This window comes from Dermacentor variabilis, chromosome 1 (assembly GCF_050947875.1).
Source record: "Dermacentor variabilis isolate Ectoservices chromosome 1, ASM5094787v1, whole genome shotgun sequence".
In the NCBI taxonomy this organism is placed as follows: domain Eukaryota; kingdom Metazoa; phylum Arthropoda; class Arachnida; order Ixodida; family Ixodidae; genus Dermacentor; species Dermacentor variabilis.
Genome location: NC_134568.1, coordinates 190,782,451 through 190,804,790, shown reverse-complemented (window position 1 = coordinate 190,804,790; position 22,340 = coordinate 190,782,451). Strand labels below are relative to the sequence as shown.

Below are 22,340 nucleotides of genomic sequence, written 5' to 3'. Positions count from 1 at the left end.
ACGCACCACAGCATGGTCAAATCAATGTCAACTGTGGTCTTGGGCACATGACAGGTGTCAAACTGTACACACAGTACCTCCTGCATTTGCAGGAGTTTGTGGAGGGTGAGAGGATAGTTGCCTAAGGCTTAGGCAGCTTATGAAAGCACTACATTGAGAGGGCATTAAGAGGGCCTTGTGGGTAGAGGTGTGCACGAGCTCCGGGTGACCCGGAAGCCCATACCTGAGCTGGCCCTATGGGCTGAGCTCGGGCAGCCAGTCGTCATCTTGACTCTGCCTCGGGCCTGGCTGGAGCCACTGTATTTTTCCATCTGGCCACATGTATAGAGACTGACTCAAGCCCAGAAAATGGACGCTATGGCAGATCGGCCCTTGAGTGCAACAAGAATTTGTTTGAAGAGTTTGAAATACTTGTTTGAAGCGCAAGTCGCTGGACAACTTGCTGTTTTTGTGTGATGACTTATGATGTGGTAGTGCCCGTTTTCTGAATATAGTGAACGAGTGCACTGAACAGTGCACTGAATATAGTGGCTTTGTATGTTTAATTAGCTTTTAATTTAATATGATAAATACAATTTCATTCAATCTCAAAAAAAGAAAATTGTCACCGTGATAAAGCCCTGACAGTGTCGGGCCGAGTTCAAGTTTTTTATGTCAGGCCGAGTCGGGCGGGCTCATTGTTTGACAGGTGGCAAATCATGCCGAACCTATCAAGAAAACGGCGCAGACGGTGCTTGCTCCTTACTGTCGGCGAAGGCTATGCGCGGAGTGGTGATCGAGCCACATGAGTGGTCCTTTTGTCTGTCACGCGGATTGGCCTTACCATAACCAACCTGCCGTAAAGTTAGGATACCCCTTCTGTATTTTGGAGAAAAACTGGAAAGCAAAACTTTCTACGTAATAAATAAAAGATTGCCACAAAACACAGGTCCACTATTAATTTGAGACGCTCATTGGTATTCAGTGCAACAGAACATCACTAATTCATTAGTTTCAGAGGTGAGGAAACACTTCTATTCAATAGAAATTCTATTGATTAAAAAAATATCTCCCAGACCTTCATATATGTACTAGAATTGAGCTGTAATCAGTGCTGGTATACTAATTAGGTGTTCCCTTTATTAAGAGTACACTATATTGTATATCCCACGTACCTATGTTATTGATAGCTTGATACATTCTTGTTATGCATGCTAGTAGAGTCCTGAGTACGTGCAGCACCATATTTTCTCGTTATCCTGGGAAATACTGGCAACTGTGCCGCAGGGTGACAGCTTTGTGTTAAAGAGGGCAGCGTTCGTGGTTGGGAAAACAAAAAGCTGCTCTTTTTTCCGTACAGCAGCACGAGCAATTTCTGGGAGCCAAAGAACTGAGAGTTTCCTGAAGTTGAGGTGGAACTTTCCTGATTTGGTGCGGTGACTAAGTGGCTGGATCATCATCAAACAAAATCTTTCATTGAGTACTTTCAGTGCTCATGTCATCACCTATCTAGTCCAATGCCTTTCATTCGCATTGTAATTCACTTTCGTTCTAAGTTTTTTGCACTCATGTTATAGGTCAAATAAAACTTAAAGCAAAGCTTTCTTTGCCTCTTCTTTTGACTTTTCTACTGCTGCTGCTGCTGTCTGTTACACCGTGTCGGGGGGTGGTTCAGAGCATGTGTACACATGACAGGAGAGAGGCATAGAAGAAAGACAACGTGAAAAAGTTTGGACATTTGCACCTTGTTGAATGTGCACAATGCCCTCTGGAGCTCCCTGCGCATCGCCATATTAGCCTCCTAACAGCAGTAATTATTTGTGACCTCCGAACAAAAGCATTGCAGAAATTGCAGTGCTTACCTTTCTACTAATGTGCAAGTCCAGAGAATGGTAGAGAGGAGGGAGGAGAGGAGGGAGGAGAGGAGGAAGAGAATGGGTAGAACCAATGCAGTTGCAAAACAAGGCAATACCTGCCTTGCCAATTTTCACTCGCAGTTCCCATACAAGGGGGAGGGGGTGGGGAGACTGGGAGAAGTTGACGAGAGAAGGCAAGGAAACACGACAGCGGTTGCTGGCAAACAGAATAAATTTAAGTTTAAGGTACAGTACGGTACATTTCTGCTATTTCTGAAAAATAAACACCATGCAAATTTGTGAAGTGGACAACTTACGCAGACTGCGCAAAAGCAGAGCTGCATTAAAGCCCACCATAGGGTCTAGGCGACACTACGGATGTGGTCACACATCAAATCAACCCTTCTGTGCCCGCCACGGTAGCTTTGTGGTTATGGCATTGCTCGAGATCACGGGTTTGATTCTAACTGTAGCAGCCGCATTTCGACGGGGCGAAATTAAAAAAATCTTGTGCACTTAGATTTAGAGACACGTTGCAGAACACCATAGTGCCAAATTTAATCCAGAGTGCGTCCCTATGGCATGCCTCACAACCCAATTGTGTTTTTGGCATGCACAGCCCCATAACTCTATTAAAGTTTAACACTTTTGCCCGAATTTGATGTGACATGTGAGGCAATGACAATTCTAACCTTCTCATAGGTTATGAATAATGGCGCACAACACCACCTCAAGCAAACACATATCATTGTGTGTTCTTTGTACTACAGAGACAAACAGCAGTGGTACATGCAAGGTAACATTTAACATCAACTCACCACTCTCGTGTTGGACTAAATCTTGAAGAAACTAAACATTTGCCGTCAACATCATCGCTAATTATCGTCAATCAAAGCAAACAGCACAGAAAGCTACGCTTACATTGATTATCACAGTGCGTGGGATCCACAACTTTTTTTTCAATTTTTGCTTTTCGATAATATCACCTCGCATTACATTCGGGTCTGTGTTATACATGGGTACTTACGGTATGTACTAGATCTAGCTCTGGGTGTGTTGGCCAATGCCGCTTACGGTCGTAGTGGCAGATGTGGAATATTCTTTCAATCACAAGCGTTATGTAGTATGCAAACAAAAAAGCCGGTACTTGGCCAATTGTCTAAAAAAAATTATTTGGGGTTTTGCATGTTAAAACAACGATATGATTATGAGGCACGCCATAGTGGGGGACTCCGGATTAATTTTGACGACCTGGGTTTCTTTAAAGTGCGCCCAATGCCCGGTACATGAGTGCTTTTGCATTTCCCCCCCAATGAAATGTGGCCGCCACTGCCAAGATTTGATCCTGTAGCCTCAAGCTTAGCAGCACAACGCTATAGCTACTATGCCACCACGGCAGGTAGGTACCTTTCCAATAAGCCCTTGTATGCTATGTGATGCGATTTCCATGGCATCAAAGCTACCAGATGATCTTTAGCATAAGCCCAACATACCACACTGAGGTAAGTTGCATTTACAGCAAATGAAAATGTACCTACCAAGAATTCCTTCGAGTTGAGCGGCCAGAAACTCTCGCTTGAGCGGCAGCTGCAGTTGACTCAGGGTCAGACAGGCCCTCTCTTGGACTACTTCATCATCTCCACAGCCACCACGTGTCTTGAGTCGTTCGACTTCTGCTAGGCAAGCCTGCCTGCGCTCCGCTAATAGTTCCAAAATCCACGATCAAAAGTTAATTTCAGAGGGCAATAATGACATTAACTTTAAACATGCACGAAGGGCAGAGACAATAGTGTTCACACAAGTACACATTTTAACCTAATAGACTTACTTGCAAGCAAAAGCAGGCGTTCTCCTTCCACTTGTTCAGCAGAGCCAAGAAACTCCATTGTGGAGTGACACACATCCAAAGCCCGGCTTGCTTGAGCCATCACCACTGACTGAGCTTCTGCTTCCCTGCACAGAGCCTGCGAGACAACGGCAGACTGGTAATGACACAAGCACTAGACCACTGATGCTGCAGAGACAAGTGTTATAGTGAATAGTGAAGCATAGCTATATTCATGATGTACTCAGATGTGAATGCAAAACAGGGCACTTGGACACCACACGTGCGAAACAGCCCTCCCCCCCCCCCCCAAGAAAGACTTTTTTTTTATGCAGCCAATTTTTTTAAATAATAATTTTAAGAAGACCACTGAGTTGCATGACCAGTACCTATGACAGTTGAATGTGCATCATGGTGGCAGCACCTCAGCTCCACTATATCTGTTTAGTCCTGGAGTACTTGGACAAAATATTCAAACAGGGACCATATCACAACATGCTGACTGCAAATACTATTGCCCAATGTACCAAGAAGGACAACCTTTTAATGTAAATAAACTGCCAAAAGGCTAAAGGAAGCCAGTATGGTTGTAAGTGGGGAAAAAAATACTAGAAAGAAAAGACATGGTCTCAATCAAACATATTAGTCTTAAGAAAGAGAATAAATTTTAAGAACTTGGAGCACTTTGATGTTAAATAATTACTGAAAGCTGGGTTCATACAGAACATTTGACTAAAATACAAGAAGAATTAGCGAATTTCAAGGATGACGAAAGCTGAATTTCAAGGAGGACGAAACAAGCCTTATTCATACACATACATTGGAAAATAGTGAAATCTCCTTCTCAGCTGCAATTTCTTGCAGCTAAGCAGTTGCCAAGTAGGACATACACTTCAAGCTCTTCAATTGGCTTTTCAGAGTTGACTTTCCAATTGTAAGGATGTCAATCAGCTTATAGCATGATGGTTAGCAGTCTCCTGCTTCAGCTCGTCACATTAGGTCCAAATTGGTGGAACTTACTTTCCACCAGGCATTTCTAGATCCTCAGGCTCAAAAATGGAGCAATGATCGCAGCAGTGTGAACTAGCAAAACAACAAAAGTAGTTGGAGAGCCTGGTCGTTTGCAATTGTAATTTAAACATGCTTGTCATTTGTTGCTGTGGACATGACACATTACATTGCTCAGAGACACTCTCGAAAAAAAATTATCTAGGATAATTTCCCAATAGAAAGTGTCCATGGCATAGGCACAATGCGAAATTAGTTACTGTGAATGTTCAAAAGTCACCCTCAACCTGTTTTCAAGTAATCAAGGGAGTGCATTTATTTTAAAGGAGTTTAAAGGACCCTTGAATCTTTTTTTTTTCCAATTTAAGGGTTTTCAAGGGTTTTAAAGGATTTCAAGGTGTACGAACCCTGTAAAAGATGGGCACAGAATTTTCCTGGGAAAAAAAAATCGCACTTGTGTGATTCCTCCAGCTTTGACCTCGTTTACAACGATAGCAGCAGGCTCTCACAGTCAGTGGCGTAGCCAGAAATTTATTTCAAGGGGGGTTCTCTGCCAACAACTACCAACCTCCAACTCCTTCACCTCTCTCTCTATCATCATCAGCCTATTTTTATGTCCACTGCCAGGACGAAGGCCTTTCCCTCCGATCTCCAATTAACACTGTCCTGCGCCAACCAATTCCAACCTTGCGCCTGCAAATTTCCTCATTTCATCACCCCACCTAGTTTACTGCCGTCCTCGGCTGCACTTCCCTTCTCTTGGCACCCATTCTGTAACTCTAATGGTACATAGAGTACCCATCCTACACATTGCATAGCCTTCCCAGTTCCATTTTTTTCTCTTAATGTCAATTAGAATATCTGCTACCCCCGTTTGCTCGCTGATCCACACTGCTCCTTTCCTGTCTCGTAATGTTACACCTAACATTTTTGGTTCCGTCGCTCTTTGCGCAGTCCTTAACTTGTTCTCGAGCTTCCTTGTCAAGCTCCAAGTTTCTGCCCCATATGTTAGCACCGGTAGAATGCAGTGATTGTACACCTTTCTTTTCAATGGTAGTGGTAAGCTCCCAGTCAGGATCTGGCAATGCCTGCCGTATGCACTTCAACCCATTTTTATTCTTCTGTAAACTTTCTTCTCATGATCAGAGTGGGTAATTGACTTAGATAAACATACTCTTGTACAGACTCTAGAGGCTGACTGGCGATCCTGAACGCTTGTTCCCTTGCCAGAGTATTAGACATTATCTTTGTCTTCTGCATATTAATCTTCAACCCCACTCTTATACTTTCTCTGTTAAAGTCCTCTATCGTATGTTGTAGTTCGTCCCCAATGTTTCTGAGATATTCATCGTTGATCCTCACTCCTAAGCCTTCCCCGTTTAATAACATGAATACTTTTGCCAAGCATGCAGTGAATACCATTGGAGAGGTTGTGTCTCCTTGCCTGACCCCCTTCTCAATAGGTAACTTTCTACTTTTAAATTAAATCATGGGGTTTTACGTGCCAAAACTACTTTCTGATTATGAGGCACGCCGTAGTGGAGGGCTCCAGAAATTTTGACCACCTGGGGTTCCTTAACGTGCACCTATATCTAAGTACACGGGCGTTTTCGCATTTCGCCCCCATCGAAATGCGGCTGCCGTGGCCGGGATTCGATCCCGCGACCTCGTGCTCAGCAGCCTAACACCACAGCCACTGAGCAACCACGGCGGGTAACTTTCTACTTTTCTTGTGCAGAACCAAGGTAGCTGTGGAATGTTTGCAGGTATTTCCAAGATATTCACGTATGCCTCCTATACTCCTTGATTACATAATGCCTCTATCGCTGCTGGTATCTATTAAATCAAATGCATTTTCATAATCTATAAAAGCCATATAGAGTGTTATACTAGGAGAATGCCAGCAAACTTGAAACAGGAAAAAATCGAGAGGCAGGCATAGACAAAGCGACAGGAAGCTTGCTTTGTCTGTCTGCCTCTCGATTTGATCCTAGTGTAATTATGTACCAACTAGCCCAACAAGTCACCCTTATGAACCCATATAGAGAGATTGATTGTACACTGCAGATTTCTCGATTACCTGATTGATGACATGGATGTGATCCATTGTAGAATATCCGTTCCTGAAGCCAGCCTGTTCTCTTGGTTGAATGAAGTCAAGCGTTTATATATATATATATATAGGTTGTACACCATGCAAAGACAAATTCCCAGGACAAAAATGCTTTAACAAGGATGCACGTTTTGCAGCCACTTGACATGAAATTATGCTATCATATTTATACATACTATATTTAAAAATGATTATATTAAAACAAAAATTTCGTTTATGAATTGATGCGTTTATAGAATGTAGGTCGACGGTTTAGGTGGCGCATGACTTGGAAAAATGAGCAGCGCTAAAGACTGGGTCAAACAAAAACAAGAGAGCGCACTATCGTGTGCCTTCTTGTTTGCAGGCCAGACTTGTTAAAGCCCAGGTAACAGCGTAGATCATAACAGTGTTGTTTTCCAGCCAGATCTACTAGTGAGTGGCACGGCCCCGGCTACATATGGAAGAGGGCGGGCACTATTTTGTGAATCGCCTATCACTGAATTGAACTTTCCGCGTTGTGGGCATGCTATATTATTTTAGATTTAAAAATAAAGGAACGAAGTTTTGCGCTAGAGCTTCAGTAGTATCACATGATACAAGTTTCACTCCCTTTCTGTGACCTGCTCTCCGACTTGTTTGAAGAGATGTCTGGAAGTAACTTGCGATCATGGTATTGTAGTCATCATGCGACATATGTTCTTATTTGATCACACTTAAGAATTGGTGAGGCGTACGGTCTCGAGCAGAGCTGCTTCCTGTTTTGAAGCTTTTGTGAAAACTACAGCATCCATAGTTCGCAGTAAAATAAGGGCCAGTAGATCCGAGAGATTTGAAACGTTGTGTCTCCTGGCACCCATCCATTCTGAAACTTGCCAAGACAATTAGTTGGGATGGGCTTTCCGCAGCAAGCAGCACATGATACGACAGGATAGGCGAGCCTCAGCTAGGTCACGGCTATCTGGTGTTGAGCGAACGGGCAGTGACGAGACGCTCTCCCTATGTCCATAGTTATCTGCCAACTTTCTTCTCGATGCCTTTCATGTGTGTCCCCCTCCTCAAATCCATCACCCCACTCCCCTTCTTAAAATTATTTTTTTGTTAGTCACTGTCACACTCAACATGCACCACATTGTTGAACGCCGTGGCAAACATGAACAATCTTATATTTCTGTTTCTGCGTGTACTTGGAGGCTATTCAATTACCTGCGCTCCCAGCTGTTTGTTGTGGCGGTTTCTTAGCTTCTCTGGTCCAGCACCTTTGTCCATGATATATTTTGCTGTGGGCAAATTGGCATTCTGTAGGTTTTTCTTTCTTGTCCTGTTTTTTTTGCCCTGTTTTCCTTCTTCTCTGTGTGTACAAACTAGCCTAAAAGGTGGCTCTTCATAAGTTTATTAACATAGTGAAAGTCAGAGACAAGAGAAAGAAAAAGAAGGAAAGAAAATGGGGAGGCTGTTTATTATGCCGATCTTAGACAATAGTGTTCTAAGATCTAGTGTTCTAGATCTAAGTGTTCTAGCCAGAAATTGTGTTCGGGGTGGGGGTTCACGTTGCAGCTCGGCCTACTCCTTATAGAACTTGTAGAAGGATGAAATACATGAATAATAACTGCATTGCCATTGTCAAGGATGCTGCAAACAAATTTTTGAACGCTACGCACTGTCAAGACAAGTAAAATATGTATTTTTTGATAAAAGAGCATACTCGTGTGTCTCAAAAATTATTGTGCCCGAAATAACTCAAATCAATGCTTCCATGTTTTTGTCTGTTTTTTGTCATGTTTAGTAAAGAAAATATCACACGAACTTTAGAACTATACCAGTTCGAAACCAGCAAAGGGGTGCATGCCGCTGATATAAAGGATGTAAAGGCTGTGAAATGAAGAAGTTCAGTACAAATATTTTAATGACACTGTCATTCAAGAATGTTGTTTACATTTTTGTACACATGCAACGGCCTGGGAAAAATCTCAATGACGCTGTCATTCGTTCCAATGTATTGCGCAGGTGGAGCTGTCACCGGTCATGTATTGTGAGTAATTGCACCAAAATTAGAGTCGCAACATAGAGCACATATAAAAAGCAGGAGTTCTGCAAAATATTCGAGGGTGAGTCAAATGAAAGTGAGTCAAATGAAAGTGAGCAAATGCGAATATATGACAAACAAGGTACTTTATTTAAAAGTATTCTCCATGAACATTGAGAATTTCTCCCACTGACTAACGAGTCATGTGATTCCCGCCTCATAAACCTCCACGGGTTGCTGCTTCAAAAAGTCTGTAACTGACTCTTTCACATCATTGTCCGACACGAATCTGGTTCCCTTGAGCTGTTCTTTCGATTGCCCCAAAGTGTGGCAGTCGCAAGGCGACAGGTCTGGGCTGTATGGCGGATGTTGCAGCGTTTCCCACTTGAACTTTGCCAGTTTTGCGTTAACCACATCAACAACGTGGGGACGGGCATTGTCGTGGAGCAAGATGACACCATTTGCCAATTATCCACGTAGTTTGTCCTTCATTGCGACACGCAACCGATCCAGCATTTTACAACATCGGGAACGATTGATAGTCTCTCCAGGTTTAGCAAATTCCATCAATAATGGCTCCTGATGGTTGAAAAAGACAAGTCAACAACACCTCTCCGGCGGAAATGACTGCCTTTCCATTCTTTGGGGGTGCTGAATTCAAATGTTTCCACTGTGAGCTTCGCCGTAGTGTTTCAGGCTTGTAGTAGTGGCACCATGATTTGTCCCCGGTCACAATTGCAGACAAGTTGTCACCCTCATGGCGCTACCAGATCAGATGAGTCAAGGCAGTGCCGGACGTCTCCGTCTTCTGGCGGTGGTTCAAAATCTTGGGCGTCCATTACGCACACAAGAGCCGATAACCGAGATGTTCATGAATTATGGTCTGAACCGAACCGTGACTGATGTTCACATGCTCTGCCAGTTCATCAATGCTTATCCTCCATTCTTGTCTATTCAGCTCATCTACCTTTGCAATTGTGTTGGGTGTGGTTGAAAGGTGGCTTTGGCCCGGTCTTGGATCGTCTTTGCAACTTTCACATCCTTCTTTGAAGCGTTTGCTCTAACGCTTCACAGTGGCCAATTAAATGCAATCTTCAATGTACACGGCAGCTATACGGCGACTAATTTCTTTTTAGGAAACACCTTCAGCTGTCAAAAACCTCACGACACCACGCTGTTCAACTTTTGGAGCGTCAATTATGTGATGCAACCATGTTCAATTCAGTGTATGAGAGCATTAAAGAACATGTATCCTCACACCTGCAGGTCACTTTTCTAAATGAGAGATGCCTGTGTGCTACGCGCATGCCTCGCAGATAATGAACCGAACCATTATTGAGCGGGGTGAGTTGGGTCACTTTCATTTGACTTGCCCTCGTACATTAGAAATGCGAAGATACAATGAAATATACAAATGCAAAGATACAGCTTGATAAAGGAAAAGAAGTGTCACTGGAAACAAAGTTCACTGCAGATATTGGGGGTGAGGACTTACGGAGTCGCTATCTGTTGGAAGCGCCTCCCTTGCATAGTATAAGGGATCACACAGCGCGCTCCTCATAGGTTTGGCTTACGCCGCCTAATAAAAACACCACGTGGCAGCCCTCCTGTAAATTTCTGCAAGTACTGTCAAAACAAGGGAACTTTATTACTGTCAAAATACTAATCTTGGGCAAACGGAAAGCACAGAATCATTTACAGACCCCATCTGTTTATCGAATATGCACAGTGAAAGCCACTGCACGTGGTTGCCCCAATGGAGTCTCCAGAACCGGCTTGCGTGAAAGGTTGGCAATCGCTGAGCACAAACTATGTGAAATATGTTCTAATCTTATAGTGGGCGGTCTGTATATACCTTTTCATCGGGCGAGGGGGATAGAGCGTGCGGAGAGCCTTTCCTCCTCTCTGGCTTGGGCAATCCGGCGCGGCGCTGCTTGAAAGTATTGCTGTTGCGTGCTGCGGAACGATTTCTAGATGTTTTAGATTGTACTTTGTGAAATTTACGCCATATCTGTTCATATAAGGTTGTCCTGCAGGGCAGCCTTTCGGTGAATCGGTAAATACAGTAGGTGGAAATATCTCTTGGAGGCAAAAAAAATGTGACGCGCTTTATCAGCCGCAGTGTAAGCACATTATCAGTTGCGGTGTGTGTATGTGTTGTGAACTATTTTGCTTATATCGGTTTTAATTCAACAAAGAAAACTGGTGTCTCTGTATTAGCAGCATGAAATGGTAAATCTGGTCACTATCTGATCGCTTCGCGTAGGGAGTAAAACAAAGCATAAGAGTGCATGCTCGTGCACGGCCAACCTAAGGCAACCACGAAACATCTAAGCGGCAGGCGCTATCAAATATTTGTGATGCACCGGCATCGCTCTCGTGCATTTCAAGTCTAGTAGGCTTCAAATTACCATATGTCTACGCTAGCCTTCCTGCATGAGGCCGATGGCGCTGCTCAACACAGCGATCACTGCAGTTGGTGAACCAGCACAATACATATGTAAGCTGTGCGCTTCGGCATTGCCTTTTTGGCCTGTATACAGCCATAATATATGAGAGGGATCGCATAAAAAGAATGCGATGCCTGTTTTTGAGGACAAGATTTCCGTAATACGTGTGAGTGCGTCGTAGAGAACGGAATGAACACAACCGAAAAAGAAATTTGGTTATCATCCTCTTTCTCGAAAAAGCAAGAGAAAACGGGCTAACGCCGCAATATGACCTCGCATAGTCACGCCACACAACGTTTATGAATACATAACTGCCGATGCCGTATGCTTGGACCATGCGGTATACGGACAAAGATATCTGTAATCCAGCACCTGCCACTGCTTAGGACCTTCGTGCAGTTCGTAAACAGTCCCTTTGCTGGACAAGCTTAATTCAGACTGTAAGGTATGCTGCTATTACTTGCCAAAACTATTTTATTCAGGGGCGGAAACCTCATCCATCGAAGCAAGTAGTCACGCAATGCAAACTCCAGCAAACAGTTTGAACGCTTGTCAAAGTATAACATCACAGTTCCTATCGTAGCAGAATGGTATACCCACGCTCTTACAATCGTCGAGTATATTTCATGGCTCCTAAACCGCAGCTTAGAAATAGAGGATAATACTGCAGTAAGGTCATATTAGTGATTGGAACATTCAGAAATACACAATTGATCTCCGAGGCTGATTGTAGGCTCAAATATGCGCGCACACGTCACGCTGTGTGTTCCGTCCACCTCAACGCCAGCAGAAATTCCAGCCAAGACGCCTTAAACCACTTCAGCATGTCTCACAGGACTGTTTACCACGTAGAAGACGCACGTCATACTAAACAGACCGCACGACTGCAAAAACTAACGCCAGACCCTACCGCCGAGCGTATACCTGCCATGTAAAAGACCGCTTTCACCCAAGCCAGTGTGACGCTGCTCATAGGCAGCGCCACTGCATTCACAATATGGCGGTGCCTACGAAAAAACGGTCTATAACCAAGTGGCGCATAACAGAACGAAGCCTCAATGCAAGCACTGATCGCACGGGTTCGCGGTGACCGACTGCACGTCTGCATGCATGTCCACACACAATGTTTCGCTTTCACTGAGAGTGTTTTCGCAGTGTCCTGTGAGCTTTAAGCTGCAGAATATGAGCATTGGACAGTCTACAAGCAACCATTGTTGCGTGGACGTTATCAAAGCTCTTCAAAAACAATTCCTTTTAACAAGGGAATTTGACACCTACGGCGACTGTGATGTGCCGTCGCAACGATTCAATATATATTTTTTTTCTTCTAAATTCTTGGACGTTTCACTATTACTTCTAAAGTTGTGTCGCACTGTATGCACACAGCAGGCGATTTCGCGCTGCTGCTTTTTCGTAATACAGTGCATTAATTCATAACACAAACATTACCATGTGCCATGCCTTTTTTTAATGTGCGTCTTACCACTCCCTTTCCGTTCCGGTGAACTTGCCAGTATCTAGCATCACCAAGTTCATAGACCAAACCGTCATGACATTAGCCGGGCAGCGGGCGCGGGCGAGCGTCTCTGAGCATTTTCTGCTACTCACCGAACATCGCGCAGTCCCGGAGCCGTCACAGAAATATTCCTCGCGTCTGTGCTTGCTGCATGCCCGAGTTGTAGCCAATGGCTGTCTGCCGGTTCTAAGTTTCTCCAGCCAAGCTTCACGCAGCTCCTTTCGCTGCGGCTATGTGTGAATAAGGCTGACACCGGGCTCCGTTGCGTACGTCCGGCACTGCGGCACCGAGCAGTAGCCTACCATGCTGAACGCCTCCAAAGGCAGCCACTACCTGTTATAGTGATTTCAAATGTTGTCAAGCAGACATCCAAGGCGGGAGAGCCTCACTTAATCAGAACCGCAGCGTAGGTGGTCTTCAAACTTTCGTTTTCAACTTACTTCGGCACTTCCGAAGCAGCCGACGCGGCCACTGTGTCCACGTGGTCCCTCATGTCACGCCACACTGACGGTGGTGCCAGCTTTCCCAGTGGTGGAGCTCGCCCCCAATACACAAAACCTCGCAACAAGATATTTAAATATATGTGTAAGTCTCCAATAAATCTATTTATCTAAGAAAAAGTCACTGTATATAAAGCGTCAAACAAGGCAAACAAATATGTTGGGCAATCACAGATTCACAGATAACAAAATCCTAAGGCCCTCCCTTCACTCCCCCCGATGTATCGCGCGCGACGGAAGGCGGCGCGCTTTCTTTTCGCTTTTTTCTCTTGCGCACACAAAACTGAGCCACATAGTCGGCTCACCCCCCCCCCCCCCCCCCCCCACGCTTTCACTTGCACATGCAGCATGCGCCGTGCATTCACAATGTTATCACCTTTGGTCTTATACGGAAAATGAGGGCGACGGCAGGAATGCGCCTGGAGTGTCCATGTAATTGCTGTCGCAATATCATAATAAGAGCATCCAGCAACTGAAGTGTCCCCATGGCCCTTTACTTTCCGCAAAAGAAGTAATGAAATCGAACTTTCACCATGCGGCAATTCGCTGTGTCGCAATGTCGTCTTTTCTTCCTTTTGTGGGGCCGAAGCACCAAAATGAAAAAAAAAAAAAAAAAACACACACACACAAAGGAAAGCATGTTGGCTCCAGTCGAATGCCTACTTTGGCTACCTAATGTGGCTACCGAAGGAATATCATAGAAAACATGAGACGCTTGGCCCACAGAGAATCATATGCATACTGAATGGTGTCCTACACCGGCGAGGCAAGACTTTCCGGAGAGGTTGCGCTCAAGCGAATGCGGTGCAATTCGTCGATTCCCCACAGTGATGGTGGCAAGCGACCATTTTCTTTTTCTCGTCTGCTAGCCGGAAAGTGTCCAAAACTCTGGCAGGCGAAAATCCACTCGGCCAGAGAAAACCGAACGTGCACCGAAGTGCACCGCACGGTGGTCGAGGCAACATGAGAAAAACGCATGCACTCTGGCTGGCTCCTGCAGCCCGCAGGTAGTGAGAACAAGAAAATTGAAGAGGCTCAATGTGTCCTCGCGAATAAAAGTCAAAGTAGAAAAATAAATAAGAATGTAGTTACCTTTGCTGGCTTTAGTGTCTTTGGATGCTTTGGCACAGGTGAAAAAAATGTTGATATTCTTTTCTGTGACATGACGGCACAAATGAACGACCACAATGCTTCGTTTCATTGAACCTCACTGCGTGCTTTGTCAACTTGTCTGATAGTGTGCTGATTTGGCTTATCTTGGCTTATCTCATTATATGGTCCGCGATGTAGGACTTAGCAATGTTAATGCACCTTTGGCGTCAAATGACTATAACAAGATTAAACCCACAAAGTTCCGGAATTGAAAATCTAAATCGTGACTTTGGAAATGTCAATGCACCTTTCGCATCAAAAGTTTATGCGAACTTTATAACCATAAAGTTTCGGAATTGAAATCCATGCGCTCTGTAGATTCCGCGGCCCGCACGAGATGCCGCGGCGAGCCCGCTAGCCATTAAAACACCCTTGAAACTTTGTGCTCGGATGGGTGTCCTTGCGTTAAGGGACTCCCAGTGCATGGGCGTTGCTGCAAAATCCAGCCCGAGTTCGAAATGTTCGTGCTGAAATATCTTTTCGAGAGTGAAAAAGACATTCTAGACAAAATCCAGAATGATTTCCGGCGCCGGGGGTTGTTTTGGTCGGCGGTGCGACAGCACGAAAAAATTTCGGAAAGGGGGGGTGGGCTGAAGCCCCATAAGCCCCCCCCTCCTTTGGCTATGCTCCTGCTAGAAAAGTGACATCATTTTCAAAATGCTTTTCTTTCGCACAACGTAGTCGACGATTCGGTCAAGTACCAGAAATGAGAAGCTCTTCGACGAGATGAAGGCCTGGTGGGGAGCAACAATGGCCACAAGTTTGATGCACATGCCCGTCCCATCTTTATCTGCGTTGGAACCTTTAGCACTGATCCCCCCTCAGCAGTTTCGGTTAACATGATCTGGAATGAGGTAGAGGTGCACCATGAGTGGGACCGCAAAGTTCTGTGGATGGGAGAGGAGATCGCCCCCATGACAACCTCACTCACAAGTAGGATTGGATTGGATTCTGGGGTTTAATGTACAAAAACCATGATCTGATTATGAAGCATGCCGTAGTGGGGGACTTCGGATTAACTTTGACCACATGTTTAAAATGCCCCTATTGCACAGAGGAAGGGCATTTTTGCGTATCACTCCTACTGAAATGCGGCCGCGGCGGCGAGGATTTTATCCCATGACCTCGTGCTTACCAGCGCAACAATATAGCTGCTAAGCCACTGCGGCGAGCATTCACAAATGTGGCGTTCACGAATACCCACTCACATAAGTACACCTACTCACTTTTACTGGCATTCACTTGCATTCATGTTTACATCAACTCAAACATGCTGGCACTCACTCACGTTTACTTGCACCCTTTGTCATTTACACTCACTACTGCAAAATGAGCGCGAGTATGAGGGTACTCATGAGTGAGTATGCCAAGCTCGGTAAAAATCTGTCTGAAATAACATGATGTATCAAACTTGGTCAAGAGTTGTGCAACATCAGAATGTATTACATCTGACTAGTGCCCCGACGATTTGAAGGACTGACAACAAATAATACACATCAGCTCTGTTATCAAACCTTGCAAGTAAGGGAACTGCCACACTCACTTTTATTTGAGCTTGTATGTCCAACTGGTTGGTTGATTGTGCTGGAGATGGAAACTGCATCTGACATGGTTTTGCAGGCTGCCCTGCTTGTCGTATTGGAGTGCACACTTTGCGTCTGTAAACACTCTGCGTGTGCACTAGCAGCTGATCTTCCTCTGGGGGCAGAGGAGCCCTACTTGGCTTAGGTGGAGGGGTAACCCTGCAACAAGATCAATGCTTTCTAATACAGCTGGCTTGCACTAAGTACTCAACTTTGCAGGACTATCTTTACTCAGCAATCAAATAAATAAACAGCAGCAGAACTGATAACTATGCACTTTTGAAAATTAAGAAATATGACAGAATTCCTTTTAATGGCATGTATGGCAATGAAACACTATGCTACTTCCATAAATATGAATGAAGTATGCCCGATGAAAACATTGTACAATAAGTTCACTTTCCATCCCGGTACTGGAAAAGTCAGCACAACAGTTTGACGATCATTCTAATGTAATGGCATCAAATGCCATACAAAAATGTAGGCAGGTGAATCCTTAGGGTACAAATTCTGCAGAAGTGATTAACTGATGGTGCTAATCCCAAAGCAACAAAGGAGGCCATGAGAGACGCCACAGTGGAAGGCTTAAGATTACTTTTACCCAGCTGGGGCTCTTTGATGTACTCCTAAATAGAAGTACATAAGTATTTTAGCATTCTAGCCCCCTTGGAAAGCAATCACAGCACCCAAGGATCATACTTGCAACTTCATGGAATTCTGCAAAACTTTAAGGGGGGACATGGGGCAAATAGTTGCAATTTTCTGCCAAGAAAATGCATTTCCAGATTATAGCAGTTTTCAGATTCCTTTACTATCTGAATATGTGCAAAAAAATTTTCTCCTCAGCATCACACTCTAAATGCTCAAAATAGTGTTTTTCACAAACTGATTAAACACAAACGAGAATGTCCTCATTTCCTGCAATTTCAATGCGCTCGCAAACTCGCCACGGTTCAGTCGTACCCAGCAGCAGGGAGCGAGAAGGAATACCACGCGCTGACTGATGCTCGCAGTGATAAGAATTGCACACAATGTGAAAAGAAGGCAAGCGATGGTCTAGTTGCCACAAATTTTTCAGGCTACTTCGTCCAGGACCCATTTCATGTCATTTCTCCATGCACTCATTTCGCTCAAACTGAAGCTCCGCATCTGGAGATTTTGTTTGTCTTTCCTATGTACTGGTAACGTGATCGCTCCACAATTTTTTCCAGGCAGTGCTTTGTCACAGGTAAAAGCCAAGGCACTTAACAGCTCAAAAGTGGCTCAGAAAAAATGAGCCATTCCACTCCATGAAGGTGGATGACCCCCGAAGTTGTTTAGCATCCGACACAGAGGTGACACATAACTTTGAACATAGGTACAGACTCATTTACCATGATTTTTACGTACATTCGCATGGACGATGGGACTGCCACCTTGAGGAGCCGGAGGAAACTAGACATGCATGACATTTCAACGGGACCGCCACCATGGGAGAGTGGAAGGAAAGGAAAGGAGATACGCAAGTGCTTGGAATGCCGACAAAGAAAGGGCGGTGCGAACATACGACATGGCCGTCGTGGGTCAAAATGTAGTATCTGTTCTTATCAGGTTAATATATAATATGGGTTGTATTCAGACCCAAGATATTAGATTTATTTTTGCAAGTTGGCAAAGTGCTTGAAGCATGCTTCACCTCCACTGCGGGTCCCGCCCAGTATTGCCTTAACTTCGGGATCTGCCTACAGTTTTTGTCGACGGACATCAATCCACTAGAAACTAACCATATGCAGCTTCGTTGTAAAAAATAAAGCTGGCAACTGTTGCCACAGAACAATACCGAATTGAAGAAGGCCCAACGTATGCTTGAAGAGAATTTGTTACAGTAGATGCAATTTGAATAAGATGACACACTTCAGAACATTTGGAACTGTTTTTCTCAGTGTTTTTTCACAAAAGTGTGCGATTGCAAAAACAATCGTTCTTGTATAGGAAAAGGAAGACTTATCAGTAGGGTGCTTACTAGGGTAAAATTTTATTCAAAATGCAACTGTGGACTCAAATTTTCATATTCCATTACTTTTTATATGAAAATTGAAATTTTAGCCACAAGATGGAAGTTCAACTGGTGAAGTCAATAACGCAATTTTTTTCAACAGAAACAACAGAAATTTAACAAAGCAGCTGCACAGTGGCACAGTTTGGGCCTTTCTAGTAATATATTATGCACAAGAATTCCAAAATATTTTGTCATTTCAGAACGATAGTTTATGCAACCAACCATAGTCCCTTCAACATTTGAAAATTAGTAACACTTTCAAGAATTCTTCTTGAATAAAATCTGACACCTGGCTTTATAATATTGTCATGAACATATCTTCCAATTTTAATCAAAATCAAGTTAGCGGTACCAAATTCACTTTCGCGGGCCGCATGCCTGGCACATCTACATGTGCAGAGCATTTCTCATCTTATGTGCTTGTTCATCTTGTAGTAATAAGTGAGAGTCAGTGTACATAATTGTAAATGCTCAAATACAGCAAAGTCTAAAGAAGCTGCTGAGTATTACCCACTACTGAGCTGGCAGACTGGCTTCAACAGTGAAAAAATTGCATGTGCACAGGGCAAAGTGGCTCATGAATTATGCATTTTGAAGCATGTTTTCAATGCAGCTCTGTGTCTTAAGCTTTGCTTTTGTTTATTTCTCCCCTTACAGAAATGATGTACAGCAGACTCCCTTTAAGATGAACTTGAAGGGACCATGAAAATTTGTTTGTCTTATCAGAAGAATATATGGCAACATGACCAGGTGCATCCAAATATCCCGCTTCGAAACAGTAAATGAAGTAGACTTAAAATGGGTAGAAAATGACATAAAAAGCATTTATTTAGCTGAACTTAATAGAAAAATTGTTTTCAAGTGGTACTCTTGCTTGGTTACATGCAGTCTGTGATGGACATCTGGCGCTTCTGTGCAAACCGGCGAGCAGTCTAAAACGATGTCATCTCACCTAATGACCTTAAAAATCTTTCTGTGCCTTCGTGCTGCTGGAAAAAGTTCGCTAGGGAGTTAAAGCAGGCATCTGACACCTGACAGGCCACTGGTGCAGGCTCTGAGCTAGCGAAAGTACACAGGAGCGCGCTGAGCGCACGGAGAAACAACGCAACCTATAGGAAAGTCTAGGTGACGTTGAGCGAAATGGGAAAGGAGAAATGAGGCAAAGTGTCACGGAGGAGAAAGTTAGGCGAAGGTGTGCTGGGTTGACCTTTCCTGGGAGTTGCTACAGATTTTGTTTGCGATACAGACGTACCGAGTTCGTCTCGTGATAATGTCGTCCTCACACTGTGCGTGCGAGTGAAAGCGTGTGGTGGTGAGCCAATGATGGCGGCTCAAGGCTCAATGTTGCGTGCGCCAAGGTGGAGGGGGGGGGGGGAGCATGCCGTCTTTTGTCGCACGCATGGCACCGAGGGAGAGGGGTGTTATGCTTCAGCCACGCACGGTCGCGCGGGCTATATTTTGAATGCGATCTGCTTTGAGGGCACAGCCTAGGTGGGCTGATGGCTTGTAGCTTTGCGATGCACTGTGTTCTCGCCACTCAGTTTGTGTTGAAGCGATAGATAGTGTGAAGGTCACTTCGCACACTGCTGCTGCTACAATTCTTCATGCAAGCGTTTGACAGCGAGAGCATCCGTGGTCATCGAGTGTGATGTGTTCATGTTGTGTGCGCTGACGCCATGCTTGTTAATTTAGTTAGTAAGCGAATGTTTACAGCAGTGTTGAACTCCGGCGGCTGTTGCGTATTGACGACTTGTATTCAAGACGGCTGCCCTGTCTTTAATACGACTTGCGATGCAGACAGTTTAGGCACATTGAGGGCTGATAGCTTCGTATGCGTAGTAGCACCCATATGCTTGTGCGTCACCATCTTGTTTTCACGTCTGTCCACAGGCGATGTGCGCCGCAGGCCTCCAGTAGAGTGCACTGAGGCGCGTGTCCGCGGGCGCGGCACATTGAGGCAGCCTAGCTTCCAGGACCGGTAGAGGTCACTCCGAATGTTCATCTTAACCTAAGAGCACGTCTCAGGTGGTTCATTCTATATGGAACTTTTTTACATTGAGTCTATGGAAAACCAAACAAACGTTCACATGTTATTCGTTATACACGAGAATTCGGCTTAACCGAGTTCGTCTTAATGAGAATTCACTGTACTTAGTAATATCTATCTCAAAATTGAATGTCGACATATGGCAGGAACATTTATGATGTGCCCGCATCTTTGATGAGGGTAGCTATATGGGCTTGCATCTGCTACTTTGTTGTAGCACAGGCAGAACGACCAGACAGTGTGGCTTCTAAAGTGTCTGCTTATGATTTCTCTGGTGTTGTTTGTGATGACTTTGCAATGCAAAAGTACTCTATGACATTTTCAGTGGTATAAGTACAGCTGTAGAAATAGAAATAAATCTACTGTTGAAAGTCAGCACTTTGCATTATCTAATGTGCCTTTCTGTGTGTCCGGTAGTTCTGCCTGCACTACAACGAAGTAGAAGATCTCATGCCTTCATTTTTCCTCAATTAAAAAACCATCAGTACTGATGTGTCATTGTTCCAAAATCTAATTGACACTAAATGGACAGCAAGTACACCTGTGACATGTCCACATGGTTCTGATCTCATGTTATCTTTACATGCCAAAGCCCAAGTATTCTTTCACTGGCAGTGTTATTTGCTAAAGGATGCTGCACAAAGATGTGACACTGAGTTCAGCAGATGTGACAGCCTTAGAAAAAGTAGTAACAGAGAAGCAAACAGCCTTTAAGGTTACTGACAGCTGATAGCCTATTAAATAAACAAGAAGAAAGGGGGTTAACCAAGGGGCCCAATTTTTATTAGCCATATCATAAGAAGCCCACAAACACTGACGCCAAGGACAGTATAGGGGAAATTACTTGTGCTTAATAAATGAAATAAAGAAACGATAAATTAATGGAAATGAAAGTGGATGAAAAAGCGACTTGCTGCAGGTGGGGAACGATCCCACAACCTTCGCATTACATGTGCGATGCTCTACCAATTGAGCTACTGCGGCGCCGCTTCCCCATCCACTTTCTTGGGTATTTTATGTTTCCTAGTAGAACCCTGGGTGCGTCAGCCAGTGCCACCACTCAAAAACCTTGGTGGCAGATGTGGAACATCCTTTCTGCCGTAGGCGTCATGCAAACGCGATTTTTTTTGTGTGTGAAGGTAAGCGGTGTAAACCCACACATGCTACCTGAAGGCATCAATGTTGCTGGATTCGAGACCCTCGTTATGTAATAAACGAGAAGAAAGGGGGTTAACCGAGGGGCCCGATTTTTATGTCATATCATTAGAAGCCAACAAACACTACCACCAAGGAGAGCATAGGGGAAATTACTTGTGCTTAATAAATGAAATAAAGAAACGGTGTGGGTTTATACCGGTTGCCTTCACCCAAAAAAAGTTCACATTCTCGTGACGCCTGCGGCAGAAAGGATGTTCCGCATTCGCCACCAAGGTTTGTGAGTGGTGGCACTGGCTAACGCACCCAGGGTTCTACTAGGAAACATAAAATATTCAAGAAAGTGGATGGGGAAGCGGTGCCACGGTAGCTCAATTGGAGGAGCATCGCATGCGTAATGCAAAGGTTGCGGGATTGTTCCCCACCTGAGGCAAGTTGTGTTTTCATCCACTTTCATTTCCATTAATTTATTGTTTATTTCATTTATTAAGCACAAGTAATTTCCGCTATGCTGTCCTTGGTGTCAGTGTTTGTTGGCTTCTTCTGATAGCATATTCGTCCTATAAGTTCTTATAAGGAGTACCAATGGCCTATTTGCTTTTTGACAATCAATAGCCCAGTCAGAAAACACTGTTGAGATTACCAATTAGTTTTTTTAACAATTCAACTTATTGGCTTGACAACACAAAACTTTTGATGCTTGCAATGCTCACTGGGTCTTAGAACACAAATTTTTTTTCTCAGTTCAAGTTTACTCAAGCATGAACACACCCCGGCAATTCACATCAATAACTCATCCACTAGTTCAGTACGTTCTATCTCACATGCTATGTATGGAAGAAAAATTTGGGTCACCAAGTTGTGCCAGTGGTTTAAGACAAATAGAAAAATATTATGGTAGACTGTTACCTTAACAAAAAAGCTGAATTATGCTCTTTGCTGATCAAGCCAAGCTACAAAGATCTATTATTTGAGCATTTAAATTACAATTATAGCAGTAACTATTTTATAGTTTTAAGGTGTTACTAAGCCAGTGACTTTTAATCAGGACCAATTGATCATAACGAGCCCCATAAAAATGAATTGGCATTGACTGACTTTCAATACAAATTC

The 22,340-nt window shown here is 44.0% G+C and overlaps 1 protein-coding gene, 1 non-coding gene and 1 pseudogene across 4 annotated transcripts in view; 1 reads left to right on the top strand and 2 right to left on the bottom strand.

The window, feature by feature from the left end:
- LOC142590200 (uncharacterized) overlaps positions 1–22,340 on the bottom strand; it is an 83,038-nt gene that overhangs the window by 33,921 nt on the left and 26,777 nt on the right. For all 3 annotated transcript variants that reach the window (XM_075702113.1, XM_075702120.1, XM_075702128.1), the window contains 3 exons: positions 15,948–16,146; positions 3,664–3,799; positions 3,374–3,535 (listed from right to left, as the gene is read on the bottom strand). In XM_075702113.1, the coding sequence (XP_075558228.1) occupies positions 3,374–3,535; positions 3,664–3,799; positions 15,948–16,146 (497 nt within the window). The remainder of the gene's footprint in view (positions 1–3,373; positions 3,536–3,663; positions 3,800–15,947; positions 16,147–22,340) is intronic.
- On the top strand, positions 17,537–17,717 carry LOC142568038 (U2 spliceosomal RNA; annotated as a pseudogene).
- Positions 20,984–21,056, bottom strand: TRNAT-UGU (transfer RNA threonine (anticodon UGU)). Its single transcript has one exon. It is a non-coding gene; the product is annotated as a tRNA-Thr (tRNA).